This window comes from Manis javanica, chromosome 5 (genome assembly GCF_040802235.1).
Source record: "Manis javanica isolate MJ-LG chromosome 5, MJ_LKY, whole genome shotgun sequence".
NCBI classification, from domain to species: Eukaryota; Metazoa; Chordata; class Mammalia; order Pholidota; family Manidae; genus Manis; species Manis javanica.
The window spans coordinates 33907991-33927635 of NC_133160.1; the positions used below are offsets into that span (position 1 = coordinate 33907991).

General features: G+C 38.9%; 1 protein-coding gene across 10 annotated transcripts in view; it reads left to right on the plus strand.

The window, feature by feature from the left end:
* PLCB1 (phospholipase C beta 1) overlaps positions 1–19645 on the plus strand; it is a 670724-nt gene that overhangs the window by 441080 nt on the left and 209999 nt on the right. For 9 of the 10 annotated variants that reach the window (XM_073236918.1, XM_073236919.1, XM_073236920.1 and 6 more), the window contains 2 exons: positions 16996–17075; positions 19061–19114. In XM_073236918.1, coding sequence (XP_073093019.1) covers positions 16996–17075; positions 19061–19114 — 134 coding nt within the window. Of the gene's footprint in view, positions 1–16995; positions 17076–19060; positions 19115–19162; positions 19606–19645 lie in introns of those variants that run through there. The other variant, XM_073236925.1, reaches the window with a different exon arrangement.

The following is a 19645-nucleotide window of genomic DNA, read 5'->3' on the forward strand; positions in this document are numbered from 1 at the left end:
ATAGATTTCTGAGAAACCTCATTGATCAACTAAAAAATTTTAATCACAACCAGGACTTAAACTTTCTTAAATGTATTTTTCCAGATTTGAATGTTTTCTTTCTTACATATAACATTGAAATTGAAGTTTTTATTATTTTTGAAGACCATTGACTCCTTTTAAGATAGATTGGGAAGAAAACTGTGTCTTTCATTTTTCCTTTCTGAAGTTGGACTTAAAACATGGTATCTCTTGCAATTCAACAACTGTCATACTTTGTGTTACACAACATGATTTCCCAACCCTGTACCCTACAGATCAGCTTCCCCTGCTCCCTCAAAGGCCCCCTCCCTGTAATGTACCTGCGAAATAGGTGTTCGGTGTTACACTGACCCTCTGAGTCTCATACTTCTCCCAGCCTCTCCTGCTCCCTGGGGGACCATGGGCACATCCACATCTACTTCCCTTGGGACTCCTGGACTTCAGTCCTCATCCCAGGATGCCCTGACCTCTCCCGGGAGCCACAGGGCAGTTGTGGAAGTGGACATCACCATCCTTCCCTTTCCTCTCCCACTGTTAGTTCCCAGCAGCCCTCCACTCCAGGCTACATGACTCAGGCAAAGCTGGAGGTGCCCTCAAAGCAAAGGCAACAGAGTTGATTTCTTATATTGTGGTGCAAGTTTTTGAAGGACTTTGGTTTTTATTGTAAGGGAGATGGAAGCCAGTGGAGGGTTTTGAGCAGAGGGTGGACATGGTCTGACTTAACACAGGAGTAGAAACAATCATGGAAGCAGGAAGACTACTTAGGAAACTGGAAACATTTTCAGTGAGCTGCTAGGGACATGGACCGTGGTAGAGGTGTATAAGAGATGAGAAGGGGTCTAAACATATACATACACATACATATGCATATTAAGATGTGATGGAATAGAAGAGCAAGGATCCCCTGGGGTTAAGACTGAGATGCTTGATGGCAGAGTCATGCCAGGGAAACCTTGTGTTCACTTCTCTGCACAAGGATTGACAGATGCTTCGATCCTTCTTTATACACTGAATTCTCCTAAGCATTTTTAAATATGAAAAACTAAATAAACAAATCCATTTTTCTTGTTTAATCATGCTACTAGCAGGAACTCAGCCAGATTTTTTTTAAACTTTTGATTGACATACAATATACACAGAAAAGTACATAGATTATAACTGTATAACTCAATGGATTTTTTGACAAGAGAACACACCCATTTAAAAAAAGAGAACACACCCATGTAAATAGCACCCAGATCAGGAAACAGACCACCACCAACATCTAGGTGTCTGTCCTTCTAACACACTCCTATTTGACCTCCGATTTTATAGATTAGTTTTACCTGTTCTTAAAATTTCTGTAAATGGAATCATACAATCTGCTTTCCTTTTTGGTCTGACTTCTATTACTCAACCTTATATTTATGAGATTCTGATGTATTTTGCATGTAGTTATGGTTTGATCATTCTCTTTACCAAAAAGAATGCCGTAACTTGTTTATCTGTTCTATAGTTGATGGACACTCAGGCAGTTTCCAGTTTAAGGCTAGTACAAATAGTGTTGCTACAAACATATGACTTTTTGTGAGGTATATAATGGCTGATCATAGATCTTCGTATGTTCAGCTTGGATAGATATGGCCAATTTCCCAAACTGATTGAGCCAGTTGGTTTTTAATGTTAATTCACACATGCAAAAAAATGTCTGATAGAGGATCTCTGTATGCTGTTACATTTTGAAGTCAATGAAGAATAAATGAGCTCTCCAGAAATATGTTCTATAAACAGCACATCAACCTTGATTGGCTGTTATTTTAGATTTTTTTAGGGAACCACTACCACATCAGCAACTATAAGGGTCATAGAGAATCCAGTTCACTCATTTTGAAGATGTGATCAAAGATTTCCTGGAAATTGTCCTTACTTTATCCATACCAGAGGCTTGCCCACCATCCAGGTGACTTGCAAGCTCTCTGAATTTCCTAATTAGCTCTAACATCCCTTTCCCCATCCCCGTCATCTTATTCAAATTCTTGACAGAGCTCTTCTGTAGTGTACTTCTGTCTGCTTTCCTAGAATCCTCTCTTTGTTCTTCAGCTCTACATGTCCATCTGCCTAAGAATAATCTTTTGAAAGAAAATCCTCAAACCTGTTCATGCTTAAAATCTTTTTCATTACCTATTATCTACAAAATGAAGCTTCCTGGCTATTTTATTCATTCATTCATTTAGTGAGCAGATATTTACTGAGAACCTTGTATGTGCCAGGTACCTAGCTGCACATTGGGGATTCATCAGTGAGCAAAACAAACATGGCCCTATCTTCAGGAGCTCATGACTCCGCACTTGGACCGTTGCACCTTCTGTCTCTGCAGCTCCTAACTAGCTGTGATTCTTTCTGCCTTTATGCTTTGGATTTTCATACCTTCAGAATTGTGTGCTTGCCCAAACTTCCCTTCATCATTTATGTCTACCAGGAGAATTTCCAAGCCTCTTTAGAGACTTAGCTTAAATACAACTCATCCATCTCTCATCTCCCCCTCCATCCCATGATTCTCAGGAGTAACTGATTACTTCCTCTTCTGCTCTTTGATGAACACTGTGTATATATTTTCTATCACATTTATTACACTGTAATTGTCTGTCTATGTGTCTCACACCATATCCTGGATTTGTGAGCTGCTTGAAGTCAGAAACAGTAGCTTAGTCTTTTCTTTGTTTCTAGGATCTAATTTAGTGCTTAGTGTGTAGTAAGTGTTCAGTAAATGTGTATTTGGGGAAGAAAGAAAATAGGGAGATAAAGAAGGAGAGAGGGGCTTTTGAGTCCTTGAAAATAACTGATAGATCACGATAAATGTTAAGCCATGGGGACTTTGGACATCATGTACTTTAATCATCTCATTTTTAGTATTGGAGAAATTGAGGCCCCTGAGGTGGCTGCTCCAGGCAGCTTCTTCCCAGCACAGATCTCTCTCCACAGTTTGCCAGGATTCTCGGTAGGAGAACAGGGGCGCCACTGACAACAGTGGCTTCTGTCTTCTTAATCTTTCCCAAACCCAACCTTGTTTCTACCAACAGTCATTGTCACTCGCTCGCCTTCCCCAGCCTTCACTTACCACATGATTTCTCAAAAAAATGAAAAAAAGCTTCAACTGGCCAAATAGTTGAGGCCTTTGACATGAAGAAGATGACAGACGGTACCACAGAGAAAGAGCTTTTCTGAGAAAATGAAATTATAGTCTACAAAAGTAATTGGAAAAGAGAAGAGAAAGAGAGACCAGTGAAGGGACCTGCCACAGCCAATTCTGGCCATTCCTGATACAGAACTTGATGCATCAAAAACTTGGGGGATTTTCTTAGCCTACCTCCAAATTAATAGTATATTTAAAACTGACCTCAAAAGACATGAAAGTCTTGTATTTCTTTTTATTACAGGAAATATACATTGAAACAAGAATTTTCAAACCCTACATATTCATTACAAAATATGCAATTTATCTATTTTCCTTTTTGAACTTAGGACCAATTTATGGTGTATGTGCAATGGCTATAAGTGTAACTTTTCTTTAAACAAAAATGATAAGGAAAAATAGAATAAGATACCATGTATTGTTTTTAACAATATATTTGGGGACATAATGGAAAACTGTGTGTGATCTCTTTGAATGTAAACTAGATGTGCCAAAATGATTGCTATTTACAAATGTGAAGATTTATCCCTGTTGGTTATTGTGTTTTATGAGTTCTCCATTCACTGGTATTCCTGACTTTGTATTAACAAAATATGCCTATATCATTTTAGGGTAGTGCCCCACCCGATCATAAATAAGTGCCAAATTCTTACCAAGTCAATACACTGCACTATTAGTCTTGGAATTTTGCAGTTACTGGTAGGCTTCGTGGGAAAATGAGATTTGCCTCACATTCTGCACTTGAGTTTTGGATGAGTGTGGGGCAGATAAAGGATGCACATATTAAACTTTAAAATTGTAAAAATGTCACCATCTGGAATATCCATAAAAAGATGAAAAGTTCAAAAGTCAGAAGAGAGACATTCATTATACAGAGGGGAGCAAAAGGTAACCCGGATGCTAACCCCCTTCTTACACCCAGAGAAGAACCAGCAGTGGCTATTTGTGATTGTGAAAGGAACTGCCCCTGCCCTCTGTCTGCCAGTGCCTTCTCTACATTCCTTAAACAAGAGCTTCTTTTGATCCAGGCACTGTTCATGGTGCCACGTAAATTAAGGCGAAACTAAAAGGAAAATATATATCCTGAGACCTAGACGTGATCATGATTTCATACTGTGGGCTGCTGCTAGTCTGACCAGATTTTCCTTAGGAAGGGAAGACAGAAAACTAAACAGCAGCATCTCCTCTTTCCTTCCATCCACCCTGTAACGCAGACAGAGCTGCTTCCACCTGTTCCTGTGTCTTCTGAGCCCAGCAGCTGGTAACCCTGGTGTATTATCTGTGTATCTTGCCTTGAAGCAGGCACATGGATACTTTTAAAAAAACCACCATGAACTTTTGGAAGGAAGAAGAGCTCTAAGAAATTGTGTTCCCCTTGTTTAATTATTGGGGAAAAATATCTGTGCTCCTTTGAGACTAGCGAGTTGATCTGTTTCTTCTGCATTAATGTCAGTTGTCATCTTTATGTTCCCAAAGCATCAGATGCTCCCAATGAATAAGCTGCCCCAGGAATAAAAAATTTTTGTAAGACATTGTCAATAATTTTCCTAATGGCTATACAGTAATTTTAATTCATTTATGACAAATACTTAATTGCCTACTGTGTACTAGGTATGATTTTGAATGATGGGGATAAACTAAATAGACAAAAGGACTATGTCCATAACGGTGGGCATATGTGGACAATAAACAAAATGAATAAGGTAATGACAGGTAAGGAGAAATACAGAGAAGGAGGATTAGAAATGGTGGTGGGGGGGATATTTCGGTTTTAAATAAATTGGCCAGATAAGGTCACACTGAGACGACTTTTGAAGAACACCTTGGAAATGATGGAGCGAGTCAAGTGGCTATCGTGGAGGAGACACGTGGAGCAGGTGTGTACCTGAGACAGGTGTGTATTCAGCATGTTGGAGGAGTGGCAGGAGGCTGAAAGGGAGTGATGAGCAAGAAGGAGGGCAATGAGAAATGAGTCAGAGGGGTGGAGGACTGGATGAAGGGCCACCCAAATAATGGTGGGTGGCCACTGTAGTAGTATGGCTTTACTCCCAGTGACATGGGTAACTGTTGCATCATTTTGAGCAAGGGATTGATTTGATGTGATGTATTTTGGCAGAACTGCCCTGGCTGCTCTGTTGAAAAGCTATGGTAGGGGTGCAGAAGCAGAAAGAGGGAGAAGAGAGTGCTTGGGGTAAAGGTGGTGAGAAATAGTTGGGTTCTGGATATCTTTTGAATATAAAGCCAAAAGATACTTGCTGATGGATGAGACACATGGCATGGGGGTGGGGGTGTGCTAAGGATGATCTCAGGGCTTCGTAAAATTGTATTTATTTGAGACAGAGAGCCAATTAGGAAGGGGAAATTAGAAATTTGGTTTTAGACATAAAATTAAAAATACTATCACCCCCAAATGACAGAATGAACAGGTGTGACCTCTTTTCTCAGGGTACTGTGGAAATGATTTTAAAGGAACACATAAGTACCCAATGATGAAGAGAATGAGTTAGGACACTAGGAGATGATAAATTTCAGTAAGTTGGTGAGAGATGAAAATAGAGAGAAGTCAGTGCCTGATGAAACAGGGTGGAGAAAACCAGTCCAGGTCACACAGAGATCCGCAGCCAAGTAAGTTACTGAGCCATGCAGAAGCGATTGAGAGAGTATCCGGACTTGAATACTACCAGCCCAGCAGAATATGAAATAAGGATTGGGGGTAAAACCAAAGGCAAGGTAAAGGTATTGAAGGAATATGGACAAAACTGTCTGCCCCTCCGCTCCCTGACATTTAATAAATAAAATCAATGAAAAGGGCTTGAAGTTCTTCTCCAGAAAAGATAATTAAGAAAGAAGGGATAAATATATAAGAAATGTATTATCCAAAGAAAATCTTTGCTAAGAGAATGCAGAATTTTCAGCAACTGGAGAAGCAGCCAGAAAAGGACGCATATTATCTCAGTGTGAGGCCTTTTCCCTTTTGAAGGTCATGTGGGTTCATGGTGCTGGAATTGTAGCAAGTAAGATAATGAGAGCTTAACATATGGCCCTGCAGAAAATTTTATTTTCACTTTCATAATCATGTACATTTTTATTGTTATGGTCTTAAACTTTTAGAATCAGCTTATGTGCAGGTAATTGAAGTCTATTATGGATACTGAACAAGATAAAAACATTTCAACGGTGACCATTTAAAAAGTAAATTTAAGCTAACAAGACTTGGAAATACAAAGATTGGCAAGGAAATATCTCCTTCCCCTAAATAAGTTAAGTGGTACCATCCTTGATTGGTAGATTAAGAAATGGCTTAAGTATGTTGCTTGAGGTTGTAGAGGTAACAGGGAAAAAAGAACAGTAGTGATACAATTCAACCAAGAGGAATGGCAAATGGGAGATGGAATAACAGATTTAAAGTCTCATAAGTATCAACAGTTAAATTCTAAAATCAATCAACAAAGGAGGGAAGAGCATTACAAATACTTTGCTTAGAAATGTGGAAGTAACCCCCAGAACCTTAGAAATAGAAATACTGAAAATAGTTACCACGAAGCAGAACCAGGTAAAAGAGCCACAAGCAAGCATTGCCTTTTTAATAACCCTTAGAGATGAATTTTGAAAAACTATGCATTTCTTGGATAAATCATAAATTTTTGGATTTTTACCTCTCACTACACATTTGTTGTGACTGTTACTAGTCTAAGTATTTAACATGAACTGTCTCACTCAATTCTTACAAGAATCCTGCTATGTAAGTCCTTTTATTACTTCCATTTTATGAGACCAATGAATATTGGACAAGTTAAAGAAAATCTTGTCCACAATGATTCTATCAATCAGGGCCTATATTTGACCTTGAGTAATAGAAAAACAAGCCAAACAGTAGCTTAGATAAATAAAGGATTTTGCTTTTGTTTTTTCTGCTGCCATAGGCAACCTGAAGGTAGAGGTAGTTTCTGGCATTGACTCAGTGGCTTAAGGATAACAAGGCTGAGACCCTGTGATTCTTATGGCCTTTTACTCATAGATCAAGATGGCCCTGCAGCTCCAGCCATTTCATGTGTATTCCTAACATCAAAAAGAAAGGAGCCCCTACACCAGGAAGCCACATATTCCCAGAACCCCTCAGCAGACATCTGCTAACATGTGACTCGCCATGTGTCACATTTATACCTGACCTGCTGGAGAAGTTGGAAAATGTCGATTTTTCAATTATAGGTTGTGGACCAGAGAAGTTTCAGGTTTCAATTAGGAGAGAAGGAGAAAATGGATATTAGGTAGCATTTAGCAGTGGGTCCCACAGGCTGAGGAGTGGTGGAGGGGAGTTCTGAAATCCAATTATGTATATTTTTAAATAAACTAGCAAAAGCATAAAAAATATGAGAGTCAGTAAGAGCCATTCAATAATAACAGTATTTGAATTTTGAATTAGAAGACAAGCACAAATTGTATGCCTAAGATGCACCCTTCCTTGTAGTCTCCACAGGCAGTGGGAAATGACCAAAGGTGAGGCAATCAGGCCAAGGGCAAAGAATCATTCTCATAGCAGAAGACAGACTAACAAGAGAGAGCTGCTTACAAAGGGCCAAATACCCCTTCATTTAACAGGAAACCATCTAGCTTGCAAAAAAGGTTTAAAATAAAAAGGGGGTATAATTAAAATATTTAAAACAAACTGACTTCCAAATGAGAAAACTATAATTTAGCAGTACTCCCCTATGCTGTTACAAGTTAATGAGGAAATACGTTTGAATAATTTACTAATCAGTTTTCAAGGAATGCAGTTTTAATTTTGTCAAACAGATTTCATTTAAGGGATAAGCAGCACCACCAAACTCCCAAGAAATTGTGATTGCTCCTCTTTTTCCGCTTGACATACATCTTACTGAAGAAATTCCCTGAGGCTGCTTTCTTTAAAAATCTTTTTTCATTTGCTCTCTTCCAATAAACCCTGCTTACATATATGTATTGTCTATAGTACACAGCAGTCCAGCAGATTCAACCAAAGTAATAATTAACAGGGATACTGCTAGGCATAGAAGACTTAATAGAAAGTGTTTTCATCAGTGACATGAGGCTTTTGGAAAGAAATTTCAAGAAGATGGTGGATTGACATGAAAGTCATGGAAATGGAACTTTAGGGGTTACATGTCTTGGTGCTTGATTGACATTTTCTCAGTTGTACAAATGAGCAGTGACTCAGGAAACTAGCTGAAGAGGGGAAGGCTCAAAATACGTCTAGGACTCACAATGATATAGCTGAAAACTTCCCATATCATGAAAACTGAGCCAAAGCAAGATCTTCCTTTTTCTTTCATTCTGTGCTATAGATGGTGCTCTTTGGGATTAAAAAAAAAATTTTTTTTCCTTTGAAGAATTCTCTTTATTTTAACTTGATTTTACCACTTTAAACTTTTACCAGTGGGCAGAGAAATGTCAAAAGGGTGGAAGAGGACTATGAATATACTAGGCTTACTGACTCTCAAGATGTGGATATATCCACATCATATGCACTGGGAACTCTTCCCTAGACCATCAGGATACCACTTGGTACAGCAGTGCTTCACCTATCTAGGGAAAGATAATGGGACAACAGTTCTTCAGAATATAGCCCCAAGCATAAAGCATGTCTGTGAAGCCGACATAGACGCCCGATGCCCCAGTACTGAAGCTTCTGCACTTTATTAATTGAAGAACCCCTCAGCTCTGTCAGTTACACATGAGACCCCAAGTTCTTATAACCTATTCCAGCATAGTTTAAATTACAATAGGAAATGAGTAAAGTGAGTATGCAAAACCCTGCAGGCAAGAATGGTGATTCAGTACTTAGAACAAGGAAGAAAACATAAAAACTAATTTCAATAAGCATAAATGATAAAGCATGGTGAACTTCTCTTTCATCTACACATTCATTCTTTCTTGTAGTCAAGCCAAAAACTACGGATTGCCTATTTTATAAAAAGAATGGGATGCAGAGATCTCACACAAATCATAGAAAAACACCCATCCTTTTCTTGCGCCTGTTTTTCCATGGTACTCCAATGAAGAGAGAGATACAGTGTGTTCTAGTCTCTTCCATCCTTCTGCTCATTGCTTGTCCCCCAGTTCCAATGACTTGGTTCTCATGGACATACTGAAAGTGCGATCACTCAGATTCTGTCCAGTGGGAGGAGGTACCACCTGTGACAACTCTTAGAACAGTTGGTGGCCGTGGGAAAGAAGCCAGTCAGGAGGTAAAAGAAGTGATGCTTGCAGGAGGAGAGAGCAGTGGAAAAGCAATGAAGAAAGTCCCCTGGCATTCAGGCCCCAGTGTCCTGATGATTTTCTACTATACATACATTTTTTTTTGCTGCAGATTGTCCAATTTTTCCTTCCATTACATGAAATACCCAGTGTCCTTGGTAAATGCTTTTATTTACAAGCTAGTTTGAGTTGTGCTTTTGTCAGCTGTCGCCTAAGACATTGGAATCAAATGGTCTGAAAATAATTTTGTGCCTTTCCTTGATATTACATCATTTGAGTAATATGATTTTCTAGAGTCCCAATACTGATAATATTAAGCCCTAATATGCTTCCTAGTTTTTGTTTTCTTTTGCTAATTATATTACATTTCACAACCATTTTTCTTTGAGTATGTGATGAACATTTTAGCTATAGAATGTAAGACCTTCATGCCACCTAAAACAGAGAAATTACCAGAAATGTTACCAAAATTGTATATAGTGTCATGAATGCAGTGACTTCTCAGGCAGTCCTTTCTGCTTTTAATGAAAGTCTTTACAGCTCATATACCATCTTTTATCACAAAAAGATTCTTTACTATGCCATTAAGACAAATCCTCAGTAAGATGAATTCTAATGCATTCCAGTAGCTGATATGTGTTCAGCCAGGCAGTGCAACTCGGAATGAGTTCTTACTCAAATCCCAATTTGCTACCTGCTTATGAGCAGAAGTAATGGAAATGATAATGTTATCAGTGATGGCATCGGGGGTTTAGTATCACTGATAATTTATTTATAAAAATAGGAAGAGAAAGATGTTGAAAACTGTAAGGACATTCATATAGCTTACAAATATTAAAATATCTTGTTTAAATTTTATTTATTCCAGGAAATATTGGAAAATTAATTAAGCACAATATTTGAGGCTTCCATATCAGGCACTTTGGAAATATTGTGTAACTTCTTTTAGTTCATTAGAGTAACTATTGACTCATTCTTATTTTGTATTTATATAAATATATATCTTATATATTTGTATAATTTATGTATAGTAATTTATATGTTTATATAAATAATTATTTATGTAATTATTATATTATATAAATCTCTCTCTCTCTCTCTCTCTAATATATATATAATATACAAGAATTTTTTGTTGTTTTCCCAAAGAACTTGCTGAATGAATACATGTTTTTGAGAGCACAGGTTACACTCTGCCTTTTCTTTGTGACTCCAGCTTCTGTGTCTCAGGTCACAGTTATGGCCTAGGTGCCCTGCATGCCGTAATGCCACGGGAGCCATTTATAACACATAGTCACTTTGTGGCATTTTGTTTCTAACAATAGGACTGATTCCAATGACCTGTGTATGAGCTCAAACCCCAAACAAACAAAACCCTTCCCTTTTTTAAAGACAATGAGCACAAATACCCTAGAAGAAAAATGGGTTAAAAATGTGAACAGAAAATTTGAAGAAAAGAGAAAGTGAACAGCCCCAACATATATAAAACATTGCTCAATTATGCTTCTAAGTCTGCCACTTAAGACCACTGCAAGATCCTGCATTGTGTCCATGAGCTTTACAAAAAAAAAAAAAAAAAAGTCTTTAAATCTGATAATGAGTGAGTGTTTTTGAAAATGTGAGAAAATGCAACCTGTCCTACACTACCGATAGGAACATGGAGTGTCCTTACCCCTTTGATGAGCAAGTAGCAACATCTGGTACTGATGAAGGTGCATGAATTCTAAGAATTCATCATGGTATTCACCCTAGAGAATCTTCTGGATGTGGCTTATGGCAGCAAGAAGTACAAACATTTTTAAAGGAAAAAAACAAAACTGTCCATCAATAAAAGAATGGACTGATAAATTATACATTCCTATAGTATATTGTAGTTAAAATTAATGAACTAGATCTGCATGTAAAACCAAGGACATATTTTAAGACATAATGTTGGTTTCAAATAGCCATTGGCCAAAGAAAAACACAGTATGATATGATTTCTGTAATACTTAAACACACAGGGGTTCACACCAGGGACTGGGAAACTCTTTCCAGTGAAGGTCCGGAGAACAAACACTGCCTTCCACCATTTTGGAGTCTCTGCTGCAACTACTCAGTGTTGCCACTGTAACATGAAAGCAGCCATAGGCAATATGTAAATGAATGAGTATGGTTGTATTCCAATAAACCTTTATTTACTAAAACAGGTGGCAGGCTAGATTTAGCCCTCAGGCCTTAGTTTGTTGAACCCTGACCTATACTATTGTCCTCAGAATACCATATGAAAATAGGCATGCTATTAATATCTATCTTTCAAAATTGAGCTCGTTCCTGGGGAAAGGAAAAACACAGCATTAGAATTAATCTGCATTGCAACCTTTTGAGTATACATATATATTTTTAAAAAGCACTAAAGCAAATATGGCAAAATGTTGACATCTGTTTAATGTGAATCAGTGTTAGTTATACTGCTCTCTGTATTTATGTGTAACAGAAATATGTAATCCTTAAAAAAAGAAAGATAAACTAAATACATTAAAATATTAATGATAACATGACTCAGAACAATAGGAAACAGAAACACCTGCAAGAATGATATTTCTCCCAGAAGTCTTCTTTGTCTTTTTACTCCTTGCAGGCATAAGTTGGCCCAAAAGCTAAGAGGTGTGAATTGCCAATGAAGAAATTTCTCTGCTCTCAAAACTAGTTGTTGAACTGCTGCATGACTGGCATTTGGATCTAAGGCAACTGTGGAGTGTGTTAAGCTTGAATCTCTCTCTTCCCATTGGTTAAAGGGAGTTTTAGTTAAATTTGTGAATGACCTCACCCCTTTCTCCATCTTTCCATTTCTCCTGTCTTTTCCTTTCAACCTTCAACATCATAGCCTATGGGTAAGGTGTTTACTTCATAGTTTATTTCATCATCTAGGCATTGTGGTAAGGTGTACAGACCCTGGAGGTACACTTACTGGGTGCAAATCTCAGGTATGCCTGAAGCTAGCTGTATGACCTTATATGGTTACTGAATGCCCGTGTGCCTCAGCTTTCTCATTTGAACAAACTGGGTGGGAATAACAGAATTTGTCTCAGAGGGTAGTTGTGAGGATTAAATGAGTTAATTATTTGCAAAATGCTTAGGAAAGTGCTTAGTCCATAGTAAGTGCTTGATTAGCATTTTATACAGAATACAATTAGGTGGATTTGTTAATTTTTTTATGTTGTTGAATTGTATATGTCAGCCGTAAGGCATTTGGAGAACAAAATGACAGAGAGCACAATATCTACAAGTAAAGGTTTCAAAGCCCAAGAAACCAGTACTTTAATCGCAAACAGGGACTTTTATTAGTTCTGAAGATTTAAATAAGTTTTATAAGCACTTTGAAATTTTAATCCTCATCTGTAAAATAAAGCTAATAATAGTACCTACCTCCTAAAGAATTCTTGTAAGAATGAATTAAGTTATTGGAGGCCAAACCTTAGCTCAGTACATAGTAAATACTCAAACAATACTAAGGAGAATAATTGATAATTGTGAAACAATTGTTATTAGTATTAAGCAAACACATAAATCCTGTGCCAAGAATGATGGAGCCTAAACTGCTTTAGAAATAAAAGTACATTAACTTTGTGACATAATAGGAAAACTTAGTATCTCGAATGGCAGTCAAGACTAATAATCTCAGTATCTGCCCTGGAAGCTGGAGGGTGAGGGAATTGCAGAAACAACCTTGCAGATGTAAGATACAAACTTGGGCATTTAAATTCCAGATGAAATTCCATGTAAGTTGATCTTTAGATCCATTTCCCTAGTTCTGGTCTCTGAGGGCCCCTTCATGAAAAGAGATTGGTCATAAAGTAGAAAATGCCTCCTACGAAGCTCCAGGGTTGAAGTAACAGGGGCTGAACCTAGTTTAGCAGCAGTCATCAGAGCCTTCTGTCTGCAAGTAGGGGAAAAAATCCTCCAAATTATTAAACACAAAGCTATCCTTCCAAACGCCCTACTAACTAGGGCCCAGCACCGGGTTTATGAGAACACCACCAGGGTAGGATCAGTCTACCCAGTTGCAAAGCATATGCTATTACCTCATGATGATCCAAGGCTGCTTAAGCTACTTGGACCACATCTCTTTAGCCACGTTGTTCTTATTTATTATATCTGTAAGAGCTTTTTAGCTATTCTAGAACAAATAACCAGAGAAATGTATCGATTTGCTTGGGAAGTGAATATACAAAGATTAGAATAATGCTTCCTAAACCTTGCTCCTGGAACACCTCACTCCTCAAAGTGCTATCCCTGGCCCAGCAGTATACTTAAATTATGATAGGGGTAAAAAACATAAGGGTTGTTTTCTTAAATACAGATTGTGAGTCACATATCTGGTGTGGAGCTTAGAGTCCTACATTTCTAACCAGCTTTCAATCAGTGCTGCAGATCCACCCTAGAACCTTGCTTATCCATATAGCATGATCCAGCATAGACCTCACTTGGGATGCAGATGGGGGTGCTCTCCCCAGACCTTCTGAATCAGCATCAGCATTTCAACAAGATCCCCCAGGGATTTCCATGCACAGGAAAGTTTGAGTGGCACTGCTCTAGAGTGTATGTGAACCAATTTCCCCAAGGCTTGGGCTGTATGTCTCCCCACAAGTAGCAACTTGTGGTAGTACCCAAAAGCCCTGAACTATGTTACCCTGCTGGAGCTGACTCTAGCAGTGCTCTGCCCATACGTCCTCCAATCCTTTCCCCATTTTCATTCACAATACCTCGGTGCGCTCTCACTTCCAACAGCCAGCCCCCGTGTCTCTTTGTTGGCTCCTCCCTCTGCATGATGGAAGCCCCTGGGCATCCTATCATGGAAAGCAGGAAGTGCCTGGGGATGTCCATCCTCTCCAGTGGCCCTGAACCAAGGCTCACAGGCACAGGACTTGCATTACTCCAGCTCCCTTGCTCCTCCTCATCAAGAAAACTCAACTTTGAGGTGTGGTCTACACAGGGAGAGAGTAAGTCAAATTTGCCAAAGCTGTGGGAGTTTGCGTGGTGTCTCACTCTTTTGCCTTCTTCCCTTCCCAGTCCTGTTCATGCCCCTATAATGTTGCCAGGGAACTGCGTAATAAACCCACTGTCTGTAAATCTTCGCTCTCAGGGTCTGCTTCTGGGGAACCCAAAATAAGGCACATGAGGTTTTAACTCAATGTGATACAGACTGAGAGTAGTACCCAACCAAGAGTTGGGTTATTTCCAAAGTTCCCTTGGCCACAGCTGTAGTCTTTGATTCTTTGATTCAGCTTGAGTAAGATCTTTTGAATATCTCAAAAGGCTGTAGGAGGCCAAGAGGATTCTAGTAATTCCACACTTGGAAATTTACATGCTCACATTCTAAGAATGTGGTGTGAATAAATCATGGTCTACTTTCTGAATAAGCTATAACTGCAGCTGTGCAGTGAAGGGGATGATGACACTGTCCAGCTGGCTTTAAAAAGGACCTGTAGAAAGAGCTAGGAAGCTAGAAGACTTGCACTGTCCGGTGTTGTAGCCACAACCATCAACCAGCTGTGTGTGGCTGTTGAGCACTTGAAAGGTTGCCAGATGGACTGTGAAGTGTAAAATCCACACCTTTCAAAGTCTAAGCACATAAAAAGAATACAAAAGAACTCAAGCATTTTTATGTTGATTATGTGATTAATAATACTGAAATACTGGGTTTAGTAAAATATGTTATCAAAATTAATTTCATGTTTCTACTTTTTTAAAAATGGTACTACTAGAAAATTTTAAGTTACATTTGTATGTTATATTTACATACTTATAATGAAAATAATACATTATATTTCTATTGGACTGGATACAATAGAGGCCTTAGCTTGCAACTTAAAAAGGTCAGACCCAGTTAAATCACCCCAACTCTTCATCTCTTCATAGTGTCTTAACTGCAACTATTTCTGGTGTGGAGTTGGTCCCCAGAAAACATACAAAATGGTATATTGCCCTCAATTATAAATACTTTTGGCAATGCATAAAATTGCCACAGAGCTGTAAATGTCTAAAGCTTTCCCCTTAGCCCAGAAAATATTATACAGGAAACATATTTTAAAAACAGTGCCAGTAGTTATTATTACTCTTAGTTTAAAATGACCTAATTTGAAATTTTATTTTAAAGCTGCAGCAAAGTCATCCTGATGCTTTTCTCTGTGCATACCGAGTTGGTGGTCAGTTCCTTTGCTTCACTCACAGCTGTTCTGTGATTTGGCTCCCCAAGTGCTCTCCCGAGTGTACAGAGTTCAAGGCCTCCATACTTCCTGCCTAGACTATGGCAGATTCCTAATTGAATGGCCCCTCTAGTTTCTCAGCCTCAAATCCATCCTCAAGTTGGCTACCAGGTAATCTCCCCATCATACAATGTAGCCTTTGTTCTGCTCACCTCTCACCCTAAAAAAGGCCTTCAGTGATAGCACATCTGCTGCTAAATGATCTCCAACTACCTAACCAGACATGAATGTTCTCCACATTCTGGTCCACTCTTTATTTTTTTTTTGTTTCAACTCTCCCTCATTTCTCCAATTAGTACTGGACTTCTTCCCCTTCCCTGGAGGTCCTGCCATATGTGCCCACCTCTGATTCTTGTCCATGCAGTTCTCTCCACTTAGAATGCCCTCCTCCCTCCCCTTTCACTCTATGCTCCAAGTCCTACCTCTAATGTTGCTACATTACATGATGACATATTGTCAGTGCCTTAAGTCAGGAAGCAAACCACAAAAGACCAACAATACAGTAGTAGAGGTAACAAAACTAGGTGGGAAAGTTGCTGAACTAGAAAATGTGGTTTCATTGAAGAGAAAGCAAAGTCAATTCATTGGATTATTAAATTATTTAGCCTTCATGTCATCTTCTCTTACAAAAGAAATTTTTGGCCCAGAATGTTAATTGTGTGTTCTAAATCATCACCCAGAAAGATTTTCAGTTTTTTTTTTTTTTGTAGATTTGCTCTTTTCTGTTTTCTTGGAAGCCAAGTGAGATCTGGTGAGTGGTGTGAGGTAGGGATTAAGATTAGGAGAGTAATAAGGGATTGACAGAGTTGGGGGAGGGACAGTACTGGATATTGTGACATTGTGACTGCAATTGGTTTAGAGAACTTATGGAGTTATAATTAAGGTGTAAAGATTTCCTGGCAGAGCTGCTTTGGCTTGGGTAGTAGAGTAGGAAGATTGTATTTGCAGGTGTGTTGAAAATATATTTGACTATATTTTAAACTTTTCTATAAACTCTCTCTTTATAATGCTAGAAAAATGGTAAAATGTACTTGATTATTAAAAGGTAACATACCACTTCCCTGTCCATAGAGATTTTAAAATGGAAATAAAATTTTGTTTGTGTATAGAGAGCATTTCCTTAAGAAAGGAGTAGTAGTCACTCAGGGATTTGAATTTAATTGTATCATTTCCATTTCCATCTTTCCCCCCACAAAAAAGAAAAAATGAAACCCTTAGGCATAAGAATTGAACTAATTTGTCTTCCTGGTAGCCTAGCTAAATTTGTGCATCTAAGTACTGTGTTTTCAAGCTAATGCAAGTGTGATTTATGTTTTTCAGGAATGGACAAATGAAGTTTTCAGTTTGGCATCAAATCTGTTGGCCCAAAACATGTCCAGGGATGCATTTCTGGAAAAAGCGTAAGTAGCTCTAATTTTATTACTAAGGGTGTTGCTTCTTCTGTGTCAGTTTCCTTTCTCCTTTGTTAGTCTTTTGTTGATGCTGCACTGGCCTCTCACAGTGATAAACATAAATTTCCCTTTGGGATTTGTTAGAGAACTTATGCTTCTACTCTTTGGAATTGGAAGACGTCCAAGAAAGATCACTCTTCCTGTGCGCTGCACATCCGTGGTGGGCCAAACTCCTCTGATGTCAGTGCCTCGGACCCACAATGGAGACACTTCCAAACCCTGGCAGCTGTGCTCAGAACCAGAAATTATTCATTTCAGAGAGCCCTCCATTTCTGCATCTGCCTGGGTTACATCAATTATTAATCTGAGAAAGAGAATGAAGAACATATGATACTCATTTTTCTGGTCTTGATCTCCAATAGACACTACAGGAACTTCCCTGCCCACTTAAATCAATAGGCTGATGTACTGATTCCTGCCTTATAGACAATCACAGCAAGTGTTAGAAAAGAGAGGAAGGACATAGACGAAAGAGCAGAAGGAAAAGGAGAAGGAAAGAAGTAAAACAGCATTACCCAGTCACTCTGGAATCACACAGTTGTTCTAAAAATAATCTGACCAAGGAAAATACTGATTTCTGCCAGATGAGCAGCAAGGAAAGCTGGTTGTGTTCATTTTGGAAACTGTGGATGTTGAGAAGGTAGGGAAGCTTTGAAATCAAAGCCACAAGTGGAAATATTCACTGGGTGGTCCTCTATTTTATCTAGTAACTTTCTTTCTCCCCTGTTCTTGGGTAAGGCATACCCATCATTCCAGACCTGAGACTCCAGCCCACATTTCTTTCTTATTCTTCTGTGAATTTCTTTGACTTAGTACCTTCCAGGTCTTCACTTAAATGCTTTGTCATATGATAATCTCATCTCATTAGTTTATCACCTCAGGGACCCCTTCCCACTTCCTTTCTTGTTCTTTTATACTGTCTTTAGGCTTTTTTATTATTAATGAAGTATCATTGGTATACGATCTTATGTTGGTTTCAAATATAAAACCCAGTGGTTCAACAGTTCGCCATATTTTTTAAATCCTCACCCCCTCTAGTGTAGTCACTATCTATCAAATGTAGTAAGGTGCTACAGAACCATTAACTGTATTCTCCATGCTGAACTACCGCCCCTGTTTACTGTCTTTGATCTTACTGTTCTTCATCTAAGAGGCATTTCTAGAACATCTGTTGTGCCAGGTAATGTAATGGAAGGGGACACAGAGATAAAGATGTTTTACCTGAAACATAGCATGCTGTAGCTAGTAAAGCATCTAGTTGGCTAATCATTACCTGTGGCAAATGTCTGTTCCCAATAGATGTCTCCCTGTGAATAGCTGCCATGGACATGCCTTTTGAAGAACATGTACGCATTTGTGTCACGTATACATCTAGATACAGGATTGTTGGATTATAGCATGTGCAGTTTCCTAAAGTCATAATCCCAATCTACACATCCATCAGCATTGTCTGAAGGTTCTGTTGCTAAATCTCCCTATCCACACATCCACAAGCAGCTAAAGAGACAAACACAGTTGTTATATTGATACAGTGGAATACTGTACTCAATGAGAGCGAGTGATCTACAACTAAAAACAAAAAGGGATGGATCACAAAAACATAATATTGACTGAAAGAAGCCAGACACATAAGAAAATGATTCCAGTTATATATAAAGTGCAAAAATAGGCAAAAAAAAATCTATGTTGTTTAAAGGCAGAATAACGGTTCCCTTTCGGAGGACAGGCTCCAGAAGGGGGCATGAGAGGGGCTTCTAGGATGTTCCTGAAGTGATATTGTTCTATTTCTTGATCTGGGTGCCAATTTCAGAGACCTGGACAGTTTGGGAAACTTCAACCAACTGCACATATGCATGAGTCCTTTTCTGTGTATTTTATTCTTCAATAAAAAGCTTTTTAAAAATTAAATACTTGCTTTTCTGCTTCTCCAACAGCTATACTAAACTTAAGCTGCAAGTCACTCCGGAAGGGCGCATTCCTCTCAAAAAGTAAGCCACGTGAGCATTTCCCATTGTTCATGTTCTTTTTCTCAGAGATCTGAATCCATGCCACAGCTCTGTTTTGTTTCTCTACGGGCCGAGAGGGAGTGCGGAAGTGTATGGTGAGCCCATTCTCCCTCACAATCCACGCTTGTGTCAGTACAGCTGGTTTCCTCACAGAGCACGCTCTCCCAAGGCTCCCCCTTCCTGTGGCATCATTTTCAAGAAACACCAAAGCAGGAAGGGGGTGGGAGGGCGGGGAGAGCCTTGCTGCTAAACCCAAGAGACTGTCTGGCTTCAGACCTACTCTAGGAATGGAAACTGGGTGATTTCAGTGCCTCTCTCTACCAAGATGATCCTGGTCAAGCTGGAGTCGCAAACTCAAACGTCAACAGGAGCCAGGCAGGGAAATTTCATGATGAACCAGACCAGGAGCTGTAAGAACACTGGAGCGAAACCCCATCTAAAGAAGACAACAACTCAACTTCACTATATTCCCTGTGAGACTGGTGGGCTTCAGACACTAGATTTTCCAATGTC